Source organism: Vicia villosa, unplaced genomic scaffold (genome assembly GCF_029867415.1).
Source record: "Vicia villosa cultivar HV-30 ecotype Madison, WI unplaced genomic scaffold, Vvil1.0 ctg.001280F_1_1, whole genome shotgun sequence".
In the NCBI taxonomy this organism is placed as follows: domain Eukaryota; kingdom Viridiplantae; phylum Streptophyta; class Magnoliopsida; order Fabales; family Fabaceae; genus Vicia; species Vicia villosa.
In genome coordinates, this window is record NW_026705557.1 from 190,063 (window position 1) to 208,568 (window position 18,506).

Consider the following 18,506-nt stretch of genomic DNA (forward strand, 5'->3'; position numbering starts at 1 on the left):
GACCAACTCCAATAGTTGGTTCTTCAGTTTGGAGCTCCAGCAACGAAAAAACAGCATTTTTTCAACTTTTATGTTGGATGAAGTTTGACAGCATCGTGTCAAACGTTTTAAAGCCAAACACCGATTCATTTGATTAAAATAATAATATAATAAAAAATTAATTAAATTAAATAATAATAAAATTCAAAATAAATGCTAATAAAAATTATTTTAAATGATATAAAATTTAACATGAATAAAATATTAATATATTAAGTAAAGTTGTAAGACTCAATATGAGTTCTTTAGAACACCATTGAAGTGAAAAACTAGTTGAGTTGATTCAAACTGACATGATTTATTGAATCCCACAAAAAAACCCAAAAAAGAGTTCATAGTTGAAGATGCTGAAAGTCCCACTTTGCAAATATAGCTTTAATAGTGTTTATGACTTTAATGTGTTGAGTTGTAACTCACTTAGTTTTGGAAGCGTTAGTTAGCCATAATGCACACTACTATGAATTTGGGTTCGAAAATAATTTAAAAACTCATAAACGGACAAAATTTGAAATTTAAAATCTGACAAAATTAAAAAATTAATACTATAAAAAAATCATTTTCTACACAAGTAATATTCATCTAAAATTTTATAAAGAATCATTTGCTAAGCAACTACCCCTAAATAAAAAGGAAATTCTGAGTTTTGTAATGAATGATTTTATTTTTTGTTTTTGTAAGGGAATGATTTTAAAAAATTTATGTTTATATTTTAATATATATTTAATATTTTAATAATTTTGTACGACAAATATTAAAATCTAAGTATTAAAAGCAGAAGAATAGTTGGAAATTTGATTTGTAGTGAGAGAAGAGAAAGCAAAGAGTGATGTCGACCAGTGACAGAGGCGAAGACCAATTGAAGAAGCAACAGCTTAACAAAAGCCCTAAAGATGGCGAACGGATCATCGCTTCGACCCGTCGACCCGACGGAACACTCCGAAAAGAAATCCGAATTCGACCCGGTTACGTTCCTCCAGATGAAGTCGCTATCTATCAACCAAAACCCGCACTCGTACGTTCTCAAAACCCTAATCTCTCAATTTTGAGTTCAACAATGGTGGAATGAATGTAGTAGTACTCACTTTCTTTGAATTTGTGCAGATGAGAAAAGAAATGGCTTCGCATATTGGTCCTCCTCCGGGTTATGATCCGCAATTGGATTCCAAACCGAAAACCAAAGCTGTTAAGAGAAACGAAAGAAAGAAAGAAAAGAAACGCCTTCAGGTTTTTCTCACTTAAGCACTTATTTGCAGCCATATCATTATAACATATCATTATAACATAAGTTATTTTTATAGCAAATGATAAAATAGGTGTCCTCTAAGGAGAGGGTTCAATTAAATCCCTCACGAGACTGAAAAATAATACCCTTAGATTTAATTTAATTGAGCACTTAATTGAGACGACGAAGATAGTATTGCGTCATTGCGTGTGGAAATGTATATTGTTTTCATTTTTATTTAAACAAATCTCGACCATTAATTAAATGTAAAGCTATTTCTTATGTGCTACACTGGTGAGGGACTTAATTGAGCACTCACCTTAGACGCCACCTGCTAAAATAATGTTAAATTTTTTTTGTATGCGTTATAAGCTTTTTTTTCATAACATATTTTGGAAAAATTGTGAAAATAAGCTGAAAAGACTTAAAAATAATGTCATAAATACTTACATAAATTCTGTATCACAAAATTTATGCAAAACAGGTCCTTAGTACAATGTTGTCAATGACCTGCTAACAGCAGTGTACAATAGCAAACTTACCAACCTCTATTTTCTGTAATTTGCGATTGACAACACTAGTGTTACATTGGAAATTGGAATTAAGCTTTTGGGAAGTGTGTATTTATGTGATTGCATCCCATTGCAGGTAAAGGAAACTAATTTAGAATCAACTGTAGTTGAAGATAGTATAAAGCAAGAAGCGGTAGTTGTGGAAAATGCTGTCCATTCATTAGCTTCTCAGATCAATGAACTAGCAGTTTCTGGAGATAGCTCTGTTGTTACTCCTACCATCAACTCTGTGGAAGCTTCGGAGCCAAATGGCTCGGCTCAAGATTTAGACAAAAGAATCCGAGCATTGAAAAAGAAGGTACTTTTATTAGAGCATAATAAATATTATTGTCTGAAACTGAATTGTACTGATTGCAAGTGGGTAGTTAAAGTGAGGCAAATGATATCAATTTAAAATTTCAATTTTGGATGATATTTAAAATGAAGCATGGCAATTTCGCTAGGGTTGGTCATGGACATAAGTTGGTCCTTTTACCACAGGTTATGTTAGGACCAAGGAATTTAGTTGAAAAGAATTAAAGAAAGAACACTTTTATTGAGAAAATAAGAAGGAAAAGGAGAGAAAATTCTCCTCCATGGGTCCTTCCTTCTACGATAGAGTCAGTATTCTATGAACAATGTTTACAATAGTCAATGATACTTCTCTGACTCAGTAACTTCCCTAACTAACTCCTTGTCCTCTATTGTTACCTTATCACATTTTCGTCACAAACTTCTTCTTATCCTATATCCTAATAGGTTATGAGTTATGAAGTATTCCATTAGTATTGTAATGTAACATGGTATATATGTACTTTAAAGTTTAAAGTCTGCCGTCCATCCAGTATTTCAGTTTTATTACGGTTAAGTACTGTGTCTGTACCCCCTCCCTCTTAAATTTCTAGGTAGCCTTTAGGTTGTCTCCAAAGAAAAACTTTCTTGCAACTTATAATGCAGTATAAGCATCTGAACACTGATCTTTTGCCAATTGCATTATGTTGTCGATTTGCTTCAGGTTAATCAACTCTTGGCTTTACTTATTGAAATATTTGCTATTAAACATTCATTGAACAACAAGGATCCCCTGCTCTTTCTACATTCCAATATTCAGTTTCTTTGTTTATTTTTGCTGGTTACTTCCATGTAACCTGCCACTTTCTTTGTTTATTGTCTACCAAATGTGAATATATGCTGAAAATAATGCATGGATATCCCGGCAAATGTGTTTTGATTGTGTGTCAATGCTTAGCAAGAAGCCCAAATAAAAATGTGTCATCACTCAACCATATTCTTCTTGTCTTTCGACTTTAAGTTGTGTCCAACATTTGAGTCGTTTCCATTCCAAGTATTTGGTTGGAAAGGACTACCGTAGTTTCAAGTTTTTTTTTTTCTCGAACTTGTTTTTATTGTTGGATACAATTGTATGGTGATAACTATCATGACACATTACATGTATGGTAATTTTTTCCATCCTGCGGAAGACCTATGGTTCACATAGTGCTATTTTTTCTTAACATCTGACTGTTGGGTGCAGATTCGACTTACAGAAGCACTGCAGGAGAAAACTGCAGAGCAAGATTTAAAGCCAGAGCAGTTAGAGAAGCTGGCAAAACTAGAAGATTGGCGTAAGGAGCTAAAACAATTGGAGAATAAAAAGACCGAAGTATTGGTCGTGTGAACAGTGTTAAAATTAGGATGATAAGAATTTGTAGTTCTTTGTGTTTTTTGGTTAGATAAAAACTCTAAATCAGTAAATCTATCAAGGATTTTATTTTTACTGTCTCTTCTACCTTGCATTTCGCTATAATATTTTATATAACTGTTAGGGAGTTACCCATCGATAATGTTATATCCGAAAGAAAAATTCAACATGAGCTATGTGTTGCTTGAATACTTGTCCTTGCAAAAGTAGTAAGGCTTAGTTTCAGCACATACTCACTCTCCGCGAAGAGCTTCGCTAGCTGTTTCCGTCTCTGATTCTGTTTCGAAAGCCCCCTGACAACTCCATTTCGACATGTCTTAGGTCAAATGATGTGGAGATCTATTAGCTAGCTTTCATAAACTCTTAGTTAATTGATTTCAGTTTCTTGTGGTGACTAACATAGATTGAATTTTACAAACAATTTCTGAATCATTTTACACCCTTCATGTGATTATAGTTTTCAGGTTCTATGAAATGTTGACAGGTTCACAGCCTTGCACGGTGAAGTGTTCTTTAGTAGTCTTGATGTTGCCTATATGACAATGTTCCTCGTAAATCCAAACAAATACAAAATTCAATTAAAGTATGGTGGTTTGTGGTTTGAGCTTTAGAGCTAACGAAAATAACTACCAATCAATAGGTCAATCTACAACGTTAACTTATTTAAACTACATATAATCATCCAAAAAACTTAAGAGTGTTGGATTACGATTTTAAGAGATTATCTAGGGGAAAAAATCTTGAATATTTTAAAAGACTATATAGGAATATATTGACTTTTTAGACTATTTTAAAAGATTATTCGCGGTCATGATTTTTCAATTTGGATTTTAAAGAACTTATAATACAACTTTTTTTAAATTTTAAAGTATTTTATGGATTTCTAAGATATGAAAGGACTTAATAGATTTTTTTATCAACATAAGAAAGAGTAACTAAAAATAATAAATCTAAAATCAATTAAAAATGTTAAATCTTGTAATAATAAAGCAATTATTGCCTAAAAACAAAATAATTTATATTCTTTGAAGTAACATTTATCTACATATTAAAATATATATTTATAATTTTTCATAAATTAACATCTTTTTGTTCATGCTATAATGGGTGGGTGGCGTAGCGCAATTGATAATAATAATTATTAGTTAGGTTAGATGAGTGCAAACTGTTGGTTCATGGTTCAATTCTTGGTAGCGTTATTGGTCATTGGTCCAATAGTCTCCAAGAAACTCCCTCCAATAACCAAGTAAAGAGACTTAAGACTATATAATAACTTTCTTCTATGTTAAAAAGAGAGTGTTCCTAGCATTTCTCCCATCAAACACGATATCTTCATCCCTGCTACAATTACTTTATTCTCATGTTTTTTTTAACTGCCTAACATTCTATCTCGTAAAACATCACAGGTCTTATCGTTTTTCAATAAATTTTTCTCTTTTGCTTGAGTCATACTTTTGTGTCACATAAAACTCCGAGGCCCTCCTCCATTTTAGTCACTCAACTTGAACTAGATGGTTTACATCCCCTTATATTTCTTCAATTTTATATATTACAAACCTAAGATAGATAAGTTGCTTGACTTGTAGGAAGGTATAGTCTCAAAATTTTACATCTAGGTTAAAAACACTTTATTGTTGTTGAATTTATATTTCATATACTTTGTTTACTTCTGCTTAAGCAAAAAAAAACATGTGTTTCTAAGACTCGTCTCCAAGCTCTCATTTAAATCCTCCTTTGACTCTCGGTTTACATAGATTTTTGACAAACAATCTCTAGCCTCTTGTTAAAGGTTATTTGCAGGATCCGCTACAAAATCCTAGAACTTTGGGTTAAGTTTTAAAAAATGATAGGGCTTGAATGGTATTGTTTGGATTGAATAATAAAGAAAAAAACAGAGAACAAGTTAAGACAAAATAGCAAGGCAAAAGTAAAGACTGGAACTTAAATTTATTTAAATTGAAAGTTGGACGCACGCATACATGTTAAAGATTTCTCGTTTCTCACTTGTAAAAGTAAAGACTGGAACTTTTACAATGTTACAAAATGTGACCCCTAAAACTGAACTTAACATTTTGCTTATATATATAACAAAATATAACTGCTAGTCTAGGTCGACCAATCCTCATCTGCCACGTCATCTTTCATGCAAAACTGCTTTAGGCCACTTCCCCACATTTCCATAACTGCTTACCACGCCTTTTTCCTTATTCTAACTCCTGGACATAATTCCACAAAGTCTTTATTCATTCTTCGACCACCTGGCCACTCCTCTAAAGTCAATCCCTTTTCGACTATTTCTATGGTAGTCAACTCTCCTACATCTATTTTCGGTCGATCCACTTTCACTTTTTTAGACCTTTATCGACACTTTCAAGTCTTCAAACTCTAGTCGAAAATTCCTAGCTATGTTGTTTTGCCCAACCTCTTTACTATTACTCATTTTTTCAACACTTCTTTTACTTCTTATTTTTGAATCCGACAATAGTAATTATAGTTTCAATCATTTTCTTTAATGTCGATTATGTTAAAAGCTAGTGAGATATCATATCTTTCCTTAAATAAATTGTAAAAATCATATCTATGTTTGCATTGCTATGCATAGTCGACCTAAGACTCATAAAATGAAAGAATTATGTTAGAACATTGACAACCAACATAAAACTGCTTAATCTTATAACAAGTAAGCATGAAGTATGATGGTATCAAAAAATAAACAAAGTGGATATAAATAAATGAAAAATAATATAGTATGAAGTATAATAATAGAAAAAGTTGAGAGAATTTAAATAATTATTGTAAATTTGAGTGAGATTGTTGATACGTGTATTTTAAACTAAAGAGTCTCTTAAAACTCATTTTATTGAAGAATCCATTTTTATAAGTCATGAGAAATGTCAATTGAATACTCCCTCCGTTTTTTATTATAAGTCGTTTAGACTTTTCACACAGATTAGGAAAAATAATAATTGTTGTATGAAAATGAGAAATTATGAAGGTTTTTACAAAATTATCCTTCATTAATGACATGTGAAAGATAAATTTATATAATTGAAAGGAGAGAGAATAATAAATATTTAAGGATATAATAGGAAAAATAACATTAATTATTCATTGAAATTGTAAAGCGACTTATATTAAAATACAATTTTTTTTTACAAAACGACTTATAATAAAAAACAGAGGGAGCAATAGAGTTCGATGCTCAAGAAAAAGTCGTAATTACCTAAATGGAATACTATGAGATTTGTTTGACTTTTATAAAAGTCTACCAACAAAAATTCATTGAAATTTTAATACAAGTCACACATAATAAAAGTCACACATAAAAGTTTTTTTTTTAAAGTTTTCTCCTTATATTCATTTTTTAACAATTCTTTCCAACAATTCTTTCCTACTTGGTATATGAGAGTATTAAGGGCAAACAAAGATTAACATATGAAGTATGAGGTACAACATCAATAATTGTATCAATACTTGAAGTTTAACGAGGCAAATGCTTGTTTGCAACTTAATAATATAAATTGGATATTAGTAACAAAAATATTTCAAGTTCACAAAATTTGAATTTTAAGTAACGGACCATACATGCCACTTTCCCTGCTAAAGTTACATTCATCAACTCTCCTAAAAATACATTTTCTAAGAAAACTCCAATCATAGTACTGTGTATCACTACATCAAGGTTGTAGCCTCCAAGGAAAATTGGATCCACAACATATCTTGTACTCTTCAACATGCCCAGTCATTTACTATGAGCATTCAACATCTGAATCGCCAGGTCCGTCAATGTAGAGTTCAAACTCATCGGCACTCCACCTGCAAACAAGGTTCAGTTTAAACGTAGCCATCTTGACTCCCATCAAACGCTGTCAAAAACAAAAAGATTGTCAGACACACTATACCATAATAAGTAAAGGGTCACATTTCATGTTCACTCACAAATGGCAGAAATGATTTAGGTAACAACGTAACTACTAACCAGTATGCGCGCTGCTTCAGGTGACAAAGGCTTTCCCTCCTCACAAACAACAAAGTCAGAAACAAGCTCCACAACTCCTGCAAAAATTTGGAACCATCAATTGTTAGTCTTATATTGGCAGGTTCACCACTTCAACAATAGTCACGCAGCAATGCAACACTATACCTTTATTTAACCGAACAGGCATGCCTTGCTTCCGCAGAAAAGGTTCCATCTCATGAGTGAACTGATCTAAAGGACCTTCCTTGAGTTCCACCTGAAACGGATCAAAAATGAATTGAGTTTCATTTACAAAATTTATAACAAGCGCCATATGCTTGAGCGAGCACCTAGGGGATATGACAGGAAAATGGTTTCTACTAACAAGGCAATTGCATTAAAAAGATGGTTAAAAATAAACACCTTTTCCGTGGCAATGCCTCCTGTTCTTGCAAAATCAAATTCCTCAAATTGATTAAACAGCCTGCAAATAGCATCAATAAAAAGTCATGTTGACAATCAAGTGATACTTTCGCAAATTTTTTGCCCAAAAAAAGAATTGGCATAGCAAACCAATCAAATATCAACTCAATAAATCATCAATTAGTCCATTAGTCCCTAAAGTATCGCCCTTTGATCAATCTAGTCCCTAAAGTATATAAATATAACAACTAGTCCTTAAAGTATATATACAAAATCCGTCAATTTAGTCCCTGTTATTAAAAATGTTAAAGAGACTAAAATGTCGGATTTTCATATACTTACAAGCTATGTAGCACCGACACCTCTAAAAAACGGTGTGTTGATAATGGTGTCTGAAACCAACACCAACACTTGTGATTAGGTTTAATTAATTCATTTTTTCAAAATATTATATCGACGCGAGTGTCGGGGCCATGTTTCCAGTGTCTGTGCTTCATAACATACAAGTAATAATCCTTAGACTAAAATGTCGGAATTTCATATGCTTTGGGACCAAATTGACGGGTTCTGTACACTTTAGAACTACAAAAACACATACATACATGCTGCACACACCAATAATAACATATAAAGTTTACACATTACTATGCAAAACTAAACTTATGATTAATTCTATTGCTAATCACAAGAAAATATATACCTCTCAACTTCTTCTTTAGAAATATTAGTAAAAACCATTCCAGCATCTCCACGCAATAACTATTGACAGAAAAACACAAAATCAAAATCAAAATCAAAATAAAACAACAAAATCATTCATCAAAAACACAAATGAAAAAAAAAACCCTACCTTTGAAACTTTATGAAGATTAGGTTTAATTTCATCAGAAGCAGAACGGCCAAGAGCAACTTGCATAACTTTATTAGATCCAAGAAAAAACCTACTAGTTGCTTTCAACTCATCTCTAAACTCTTTCAATTTCTTATTCCTCATATTCTCAAAAGAAAAAACGTAAACCGAATTGTAATTCTCAGCTGCGTCTCTTATTGCATTCACAATCACTTCTTTGTGACCTCTTCCCTTTTTCGTTGTCTTTGAAAGTGTAACTGCAAATATATATAACTCAAATCATAAGCGATTATTCAAATAAGCGATTACTGAAATAAGCGATTATTGGAAGGAATAGATGAACTTACCTTGCTTGTTTCTCTTGGATTTTGGCATGGTGAAGTATGGAGGCTGCTACGATGTGATTCTGCAGAGCTTGGTTTCCGAAAACCTTATGCTCTGAAAAAGGTGTAATTCTGTGTGTAGGGTTTTACAAAATGTCGTTGAATCGGGTTGGGCTTCTAAATGGGCTTTTTTTTTACACACTATCATTTGGAGAAAATTTTACTTCCTACACCTACACTTGCCTTCCTACCCCTACAATTTTTTAAAAATGGCAATTTTACCCTCAAACACTAATAACCATTTTACCATTTTACTTTTTACCATTTTTTCAAAAAGTCAAAAAAATTTGAAATCTGCACCCCTACGCGCATCAAAAACGGAACATCTGAGGTAAGAGTTCCGGTTCACAAAGTTACAAACCGGAAGACTTTTGAAATCTGTTCCGGTTCATTTTTTTTCCTCCCGGAAGACATTTCAAAACTGTTCCGGTACTTCTAATGCCAAACCGGAACAGTTGGGGAAAGTGTTCTGGTGCACATGGTTACAAACCGGAACAGTTTGGAAATGTGTTCCGGAATGTTTTATTTTTTTTTGATTTTTTGTAATTTTTTTTCAGGTATGGAAGTTCCGCTCCAAATTTGTCGAAAAACCGATACAGCTATAGATACCACTGATGCTTTCACAACTTCAGAGAGATTTGTCACACGGGAAGAAGTTATCCGTTGGGTTAAAGAGACTGGAATTAACAATAAAGTGACCGTTATTATTACGCGTTCAGACACCGAAACAGGCAAAAGAGGAAGAAGTAACAAAGTGATATTTGGGTGCGATAAAGGTGGAAAATATAAGGATAAAAGTGAGACTCAAAGTGCTACTAAGAGATGTGGATGTCCATTCAAAATCAGATTGACTCCGGCAAAAGATGGTTCTGGATGGAAGGTTGATGTAAAGTGTGGAGTTCATAATCATGGTTTACCAGATAGATTAGAAGGTCATTCATTTGTTGGTAGGTTGACAACCGATGAGAAGCAGCATGTTGCTGATTTGACAAAGAGACATGTTCCGCCTAGACACATATTGATTTCCTTGCAAGAGCGAGATCCTGAGAACGTCACTCGGATCCCGCAAATATACAAGCATAAAAGTGTGATTGAAGCGGAGATAAGAGGTCCAAGAAGTGAGATACAACATTTGTTTAAGCTTATAGAGGAGGCGAACTATGTTTATTGGAGTAGGAAACGGGATGATTGTGAAGTTGTGAGACATATTTTTTGGGCTCATCCAGATTCGGTAAAGTTGCTGAATCTTTTTCCTACTGTCTTGATTATGGACGCCACTTATAAGACCAACAAATATAGACAACCTCTGTTTGAAATAGTTGGTATGACATCGACCGAGTTGACATTTGCGGTTGCATTTGCTTTTATGGAGTGTGAGCAGACAGAGAGTTTTATTTGGGTCTTGGATAAGCTGAAGCAATTGTTTGTGAAGAAAGATGTGGTTCCACAAGTGATTTTGACGGATAGAGATCTTGCTTTGATGAAAGCAGTTGAAATTTTTTTTCCTACGACGCATAACTTGCTATGTCGTTTTCATATTAACAAAAATGTTGGGATGAAATGCAAGGAATATGTGATGAAAGACATGCAAGAGACAATAGGCACATTGTGGAAAGATGTTGTATGGGCTAGTAATGAGGTTGAGTATGGTGTACGGTTGCAATATCTTGAACAAGCATGCTTTGCTTGTAATGACTTCCTCAATTACGTGAGGAACACTTGGTTGATCCCACATAAGCAAAGATTTGTAGGCGCATGGATTAATCGAGTGCTTCATTTTGGTAACACCACGACAAATCGGTATGTCTTAATTCTTAAAATTTTTATTATGTATTAATTTTTAAATTATTAATTTTTTATACTTTCTTTGTTTATTTTAGGGTTGAATCTGCACATTGGAAGCTAAAGCAGATGATAGGAGACAGCCTTGGTGACATGGTCAAAGTTTGGGAAGCTATGAATTCTAACCTAAAAATCCAAATAGGTAACATTCGAGCTTCGTTTCAAAAAAGTTTTTATGAGGTTGAGCACGCACACATTAGTCCATTTTATGATAATTTGCGTGGTTCAGTATCGAGAGCTGCTTTGAGACGCATTGCAGAAGAGTTATCGAGGCTTGATTATGTGTTAAATAGTAGGGAAAAATGTGGTTGTACTATGAGAACAAGTTATGGGCTACCTTGTGCTTGTGAGATGGGAAGATTGATTGTTGTTGGAATCCCATTACAAGTAGAAAGTGTTCATCTTCAATGGAGGATACTATCTATGGAAGGTGACTTGCCTTTAGACGAGGAAGCCGGTTCGGAGGTTGATATGAGTAATGCAATTGATGAATTGTGGTGAAGGTTTAAATCACTAGATGTTGTTGGAAAAAGAGCATTGAAAAGTAGGGTTTGTGAAATTGCATATCCCACAACAACTTAATTGTGTCCACCACCTGAGAAAATAAAAACTAAAGGCGGAGTGAAGAGGAACGGGAAGAAACCAGTTGGGTATGATGTTTATAGGGATCCTTCAGGTTTTGAGTATGCTGATCAGGCGTCTCAATCTTCACAAAAAACAATCGCAAGCATCACAAACTTCTAGGAAGCAATCACAGTCAAAGAAGCAATCACAATCAAAGAACCAGGATTTCACTCTTCAGTTTCCTTGTCATATTAGGCCATATATTACCGAGATAGTTAATGTTGTAGCAGATGGTAATTGTGGATTTAGAGTCATTGCATCGTGGCATGGGTATAGTGAGGATGGTTGGGCAATGGTTCGTCATGACTTGGACATGGAATTAAGAGAAAAGAAGGACTTATATGAGAGATTGTTCGGTCCAAATTTATCCGAAGTGAGAAGTGGTTTATTGATAGATAATGTTGGTTTTCAACCACCGGAGAAATGGTTGACACTACCAGAGATGGGATATTTGATAGCGAATCGGTATAACGTCATTCTTGTGATGCTTGGTAACCCTTGCTTGACTTTTTTTCCCATGACAACAACATTTTCTCCAAGTGCTCCTACATATTGCATTGGCCTTGTCAACAAGAATCATTTTGTTCGGGTAACCTTTATATATATTTATTTGTTTGTTAAATTATTTATTTAATTATTTATTTAATTATTTAATTACTTATTTATTAAATTATTTAATTATTTAATTACTTATTTAATTATTTATTTAATTATTTTTTTGTTATGAAATCAGGTTAATATGAAAGAAGGCTTCCCACTGCCACCCGTCACGTTAGATTGGATGAAGTTTCGTCTTCAAGTGGCGACATCTTGGATGTTAGGTTTTGCTGGACGTCTTCAACATTGGCATCATCTTACGCCTATGTTACCATCAAGTGTTAATTTAGATTAAGTGACTTTTATTTATATGTAATATTTTATTTATATAGAACTTTAACATTAGAATATAGAACATCTTTTATTTATATAGAACATTAACATTAAACCATGATAACATAGAACATAGAACATTAAAACATGACAACAATAACATTAGATAATACAACATAGAACATAAAGCATTAGACTCTTGCAGACGATTGTGGACGAACCAGCATCTTCACGATACGAGATTTTACTCACAAGTCGGTTATCAGTTTCTGGCAATGCTTCATTTACCAAACTTTTCAGTGCCTCAAGTCTCTCGCAATCCTCAGGTATTGGAAGCTTCATGGGATCCTTAGTTCCCGTATAGTAAACAATTGTGTCAACCATAAAATTATAAAGACATTCTGAAAAATATGATATTTTTTCTCAACACTAGGAGAACCTATTTATAGGCCATCAATGCAATCTTATCCACACAACACAATCCACTAACTCTCTGCAATCTTATCCAAATAAAATCTTATCCAAATAAAAATAAATATACCATAAAATATAAAGTAGAATATACCATAGGTAAGTATAGCACATGTAACTCACCCCAAACGAGAAAACCTCTGTACAGAGATAACTCGTTAAAAGCTCGATGAGGTCTATGATCCTCAAATGGGCTCCATATGACATCTATAGGTGTTAGCTCGTCCAATATCGGTTTATACGCATCCACCTTGATGGCTCCTTGCCTGTAGGACCATCTCATCGCCCGCGGAAGCCCAAGGTTCTCAGATGGCCGCCAATTTTCTCCTTTCCTTCCCAGTGTAGGAAAGTACTCATGTATCCAACACTGTTAACAATATAAATAATATAATATATATATATATATATATATATATATATTACATAATATAAATAATAATATATGAATTAACTTACAATTAATTAAAAATAACTTAAATACCTGAATCAGAGTAGGATATCCACCGAGCTGCTTGCAACTAAACATAGATGCATCACCAAGGTGGCGATAAAGAGTGACCAGGGCAGTAGATGCCCAACTGTAGTGATTGAGCCCGCGTAGGTCTCTAAATAGTGGCAAGTACCGGGCCTCAACCAAAGTAAATGTCTTATCTGCAAAAATGGTAGAACCTACCAACATCATCAAATATGCCCTGGTCGCGAAGGCCCAACTACCAGCAGCACGGTACTCCACAAATCTGTCGTACAACCACTGCAGTGAGTAATAAGCTCCCCTGCATGAACGCACATGCTCAGCCATGGCACGTCTACCCACTCCCAATAACTCGCAGCCAAGATCAACCGCCACCTCCTCTGTGACGTGCTCATTAGGATACCAGAACATACCCCCAATAGGCAAATGCAGCAGGCAGGCAACATCATCCAAAGTAATCGTCATCTCACCAAATGGCATGTGAAATGATGATGTCTCAACATGCCACCTCTCCACAAATGCTGAGACGAGGTTAACATCTATCTTGGTCAGGCTAGTTCTCTGAAGAGAAGCCAGACCTGACTCACTCACAATAGCCTCCATCTCTGGTGGGAGGTTCATAGGCACTCTTTCCTGGAGCTTCGTCCCATGTCCTGCGACTTTAAGCTCCTTTTTAGAACCTCTTTCCTGAAAATTAATAAAGAAATTACATTAGATTATATAATAAAAATTTATTTTTAAAATAAATAAATTAATTTTACTTACCTGTCCGTACCATAAACGGCGAGCAACATGGTCTTGGTAACGAACAAGTAAAGATAGATCTGATGGTCCACCAGGATATCCAATTGGATGCGGTGGCTCCGGTGGTGGCTGTGCTGGCTCTTGAGGTGGGTTTGAGGGACCAGCTTCATCGCGGCGGCGGCGGGTATGTGGCCTCCCATCAGGTCCTAATGTACGCATTTTCCTGAAAAAAAAAATTTAAAAAAAAATTAAAAAAAACCAAACCGGAACAGTTCCAAAAAGGGTTCCGGTTTGTAAAGAAGCTAAACCAGAACAGTTCTCAAAAGGCTTCCGGTGGGGATGAAAACAAACCGGAACAACTTTCAAAAGCGTTCTGGTATGCAAGGCAACAAACCGGAAGAGTCTCAAAAAGGGTTCCGGTTTGAAATCGATTGCACCGGAACAGATTCCAAAAGCGTTCCGGGAAGAATTTTACAAACCGAATGACTTACCAGATGTGTTCTGGTTTGGTGATTTTGTGAACCGGAAGAGTCTTCAGAAGGGTTCCGGAGAGTATTTCGTGGAGAGAAGAGAGAGTGTTTGTTCAAAATCAGTAAAAAGTTGAAAATGAAAAAAAATTTACCTATTTATACGAGGGTAATTTCGTCAAAAAAATTTGATTGTAGGGGTAGAAGGACAATTGTAGGGGTAGGAAGTAAATTTTTCTCATTTGGAACTCTAACTTTATATTTGGCACCCCACATTTGGAGGTTGTCCATATGATATTTTCTAGGGTTAGTGCATCAATATTCTGCTTTTACTCTATAAGATCTCCTTAATGAGAATGTTTGGCTCTCCATCCAGTGGCTCATGGGGAGCCATCAATGATAGGACCATAATCACGTCTATCACAAATAGACGGGATATGCTCGTATATCTAACAATGCACAAAAATAAGAAATTACATATACAAAAATGTCCTTGGTCAATAATAACTAAATAAATAAAAAATAATAAATATTTATGTCTGAAATAGACTCGTATAATCAATAAGTTGTCTCGTCTAAAAGATAGTCGCCTATCTAGATAAAGTATATGATAGTGTCAAAGCAACACAACCTTGTGCCCAGTTGAGAATAGCAACATCAGCAAATAGGGAGATGTGTATGGCATAAACGTATACATGAGACTTATCCACATAGATAATACATCCGACGAGGTGCAACATGTATATCTAATGACCTCTTTATACATATAGTGATCCATCAGTGTAGTACATGTCTCTTGGGGGCCAAGAGATACAAAAATGAGCCCCTTGTAAGCCTTGAACCCCTCCATGACCGTTCATGTGTAACTCTCAAGTGTGTCTTGGCAACCATACACGCAATCTTTTGGTTAATGACATGAGTGGTAAAGAAGTTACATAAAAGGTGGAGATGGAAAAGGATGAATACATCATTAAAGGTAGTTGTCATCTCACTAAATGGAAAATGAAATGAGGATGTCTATTTATGCCATCTTTCAACATCAGCGTACATCAATCGAACGTCGAGCATAGTCAGGGAACAATTTACCAACGGAAGTAGTCTGGTAGTAACGACAATCACCCTGACCTCATCTGACATTTGATCATCCGAAAATTTCTTCAACTTTGCTCCATGGGTGGGCACCTTCAACGTGGTGCAATTTTGTAACAATTAAAGTATAAACCATCAATTACTTTCAATTGATCAGTACTAAATAAAAATAACTTTAAATAAAATATGTGTAACTCTTTATGCCATAATATAAATTACATATGGTCGGCATGCACAATATGCAAGGTAGGGTCACTGGGCCTCTAGTGAACCCTCATCCATATATATCTACAAACGACTCTATATCATACTGAGTTGTCACCTATGTGTCAGTCTGAGTCGCCATTTTCGCGCCAGCCTTTATATCCTTTTGAGTTGTTGTTTGTACATCACCAACAACAACATCGGGCTCTACATCAAGATCTTTGCCTTGTCGACCTCATATACGCTTGAGAGTGAGGGTGTATGTGAATGCTAAATCCACACCAGTGAGAGCTAGTATGGGCTACTTTACCCGCCCAAATATGCCACTACTCTTTTTATATGTCACTAAATCTAGAAGAAATATTGTTGTCTAATCCTCTATTTGTCACTAAAGCAAAACAAAAAGACAAAAAGAAAATTTAACTAACAGATTGAAATATTAGAACCTTACCAACTAAATACCAGTAATGTCTAAATGTTCGATAAAATAGATGCATTTTTACCATAATTTTAGATAAATATGGTATGCGTTTTTACCTGAAATTTAAAAAAGTTAAATAAAAATGCATGTATTTTATCAGACATTTCAAAAATGTCGGTAAAAAAGGCATGTATTTTACCAGACATTTCAAAATTCTCGATAAAAATGCATGGTTTTCATTTAAAATCCGGTATAATATGAAAATACTTTGTATAAATGCATAAAATTAAAGGAAAAAATATTTGTTAAAATTTCGGTATAATCTTCAAAGAATCCGATATAGCTCAGTGATTTTCTTAAAAGTTCGTAAAATGACAATTCTATGTGCAAGGGTATTATGGTAAAAGTGATACAATTGGGACTGCAAAATATATTTGATTTGGTGTTAGGTTAAATTATCATCTACTTGGTACCCCCAAATTGATATTGGCAGCACGTATATTCAATAATGCCAAAACTATCCTTATCATTATTTACATCTTTTAGAAGTTACATTTTGGGCAAAAATTCACTATAAAAAACCAATAAAACACAAAAGTTGGTCGTGTTATTAAAAAACGTAGTAGTTTTTTTACCAATCTTGAATAAAAAATACGTATTTTTACTAGAGTTTTTAAAATTTGGTTTGAGTTTGTACACGATTTTTCAAAATATCCGATATGTGTTTTTGTTTACCAAAAATCTTTAAAATCGGGTATACCAAATATTTCCTTCACCCAAAAAAATTGGTTATTATTTAAGCATGCGCTTCTTAAATGTGTATGAGGTGGATGGTTTTCTTACATATTTTACCTAGTTCTTCACCATTAACTTGATATGTTTTACTTACGTGTTTTCGATGGAATTTTGAAATTCTTAATCAAGTTATGGAAATTTTCTAGAAAATAAAAATCCACTAGCATTAGCTAGCATAAGAGTGATGATTCCAACACGAGGTTCCATAAAAGACCGATAAGATACACTATTTACAACCATATGTTTTACGAGATAGTGAACACAATCATTCCACTCCCTAAGAGTAAAAAAATATTTGAACTCAACATTCCCCAAAGAGAAGTTCTTTAATATTGTGAAGAATTACAACATAGTGATGTGAAACATTAACAAACTCTAAGATAAGCTTGATAGCCGAGTTGGAGTCAAAATAACACGTCAGGTATTTGATGCCAAGTTCCAATGACATACGCAAACCATGATATAGCACCAGCAACTCAGCGTGAAGAATGTCGGAATAACCAATATTACCCATAAAATCGTGAACACAATCACCATTAACATTTCAAATTAATCCGCCAAAACTCAAGACACCAGGAATATTGAGGCTACTACCATCAACATTAAAAATCATATCACTATCTTTGTATGCATTTCACGTCACCATTATCGTTGGACGAAGCAAACTATGCTTGGGAAAACATTTATTAACATATTAGCATAAATCAGTGTTATGAGTTTCAAATTATAGGGAGATACCACTTTATTCGCGATAAATGAGTAGTTCCTAGTGCACTACACACCACTAGCAAGCAGCAAAAAAAAAAATAAAGTCACCTTCAATGCCATGTTTAATCAAATCATATAAATTATCCCCTTGGAAGAATAGTGGGTTCAAGACGCCGATAAATTTCCAAAAGCATGTAGCAAATTCAGTCTCTCATGTAGTGTAGAGTCGTTTCAGTGTCATGATTGCATTTAGGACAAAGATTCGTTTAAAACATACAACCATGATACAACATTGATCTCATAGAAAATGTAACGACATCATTCATCTGACATAAAAAATAGGAGGTAATTTTAATCATTCTAGGGCAGGTGCCCTGTTGAATGTCATTGATAAATGTAATTTTGTTGAATTATAAGGTGGAAGAAAAAGAAAATCCCATGTCTTTTGTCTTCCCAATGTTGTTTGGTGAAATGGTGACACTGTACTCAATTAAGAAACTCTAAATTTTTTAATGGTCTTTTCTACCACTCATATTTTATACTCCTTGCTAGTACGGGTGACTCAACTATGATTTTAATCTTTACTAAAGAATACCAACACTCTTTGACTCAACTAATGATGAGGGAAGAAGATACTTATGTGTTAAATCAAAAGCACCTTTTCAAGGTGG

At 34.2% G+C, this 18,506-nt stretch overlaps 2 protein-coding genes across 2 annotated transcripts; one reads left to right on the plus strand and one right to left on the minus strand.

Annotated features, from left to right (window-relative positions):
- Positions 1 to 830: 830 nt before the first annotated feature.
- On the plus strand, positions 831 to 4,167 carry LOC131634297 (partner of Y14 and mago-like). The gene is made up of 4 exons (XM_058904950.1): positions 831 to 1,051; positions 1,141 to 1,263; positions 1,910 to 2,131; positions 3,347 to 4,167. Exons 1-4 carry the CDS (start codon positions 866 to 868, stop codon positions 3,488 to 3,490), a joined length of 675 nt encoding a protein of 224 aa, XP_058760933.1. The 5' UTR covers positions 831 to 865; the 3' UTR covers positions 3,491 to 4,167.
- Positions 4,168 to 6,988: 2,821 nt separating this feature from the next.
- Positions 6,989 to 9,228, minus strand: LOC131634291 (uncharacterized). The gene is made up of 7 exons (XM_058904939.1): positions 9,093 to 9,228; positions 8,746 to 9,002; positions 8,596 to 8,654; positions 7,896 to 7,956; positions 7,659 to 7,749; positions 7,494 to 7,570; positions 6,989 to 7,380 (listed from the first exon to the last, which is right to left on the minus strand). The coding sequence occupies exons 1-7, from the start codon at positions 9,118 to 9,120 to the stop codon at positions 7,264 to 7,266; spliced, it is 690 nt and encodes a 229-aa protein (XP_058760922.1). The 5' UTR covers positions 9,121 to 9,228; the 3' UTR covers positions 6,989 to 7,263.
- Positions 9,229 to 18,506: the final 9,278 nt, after the last annotated feature.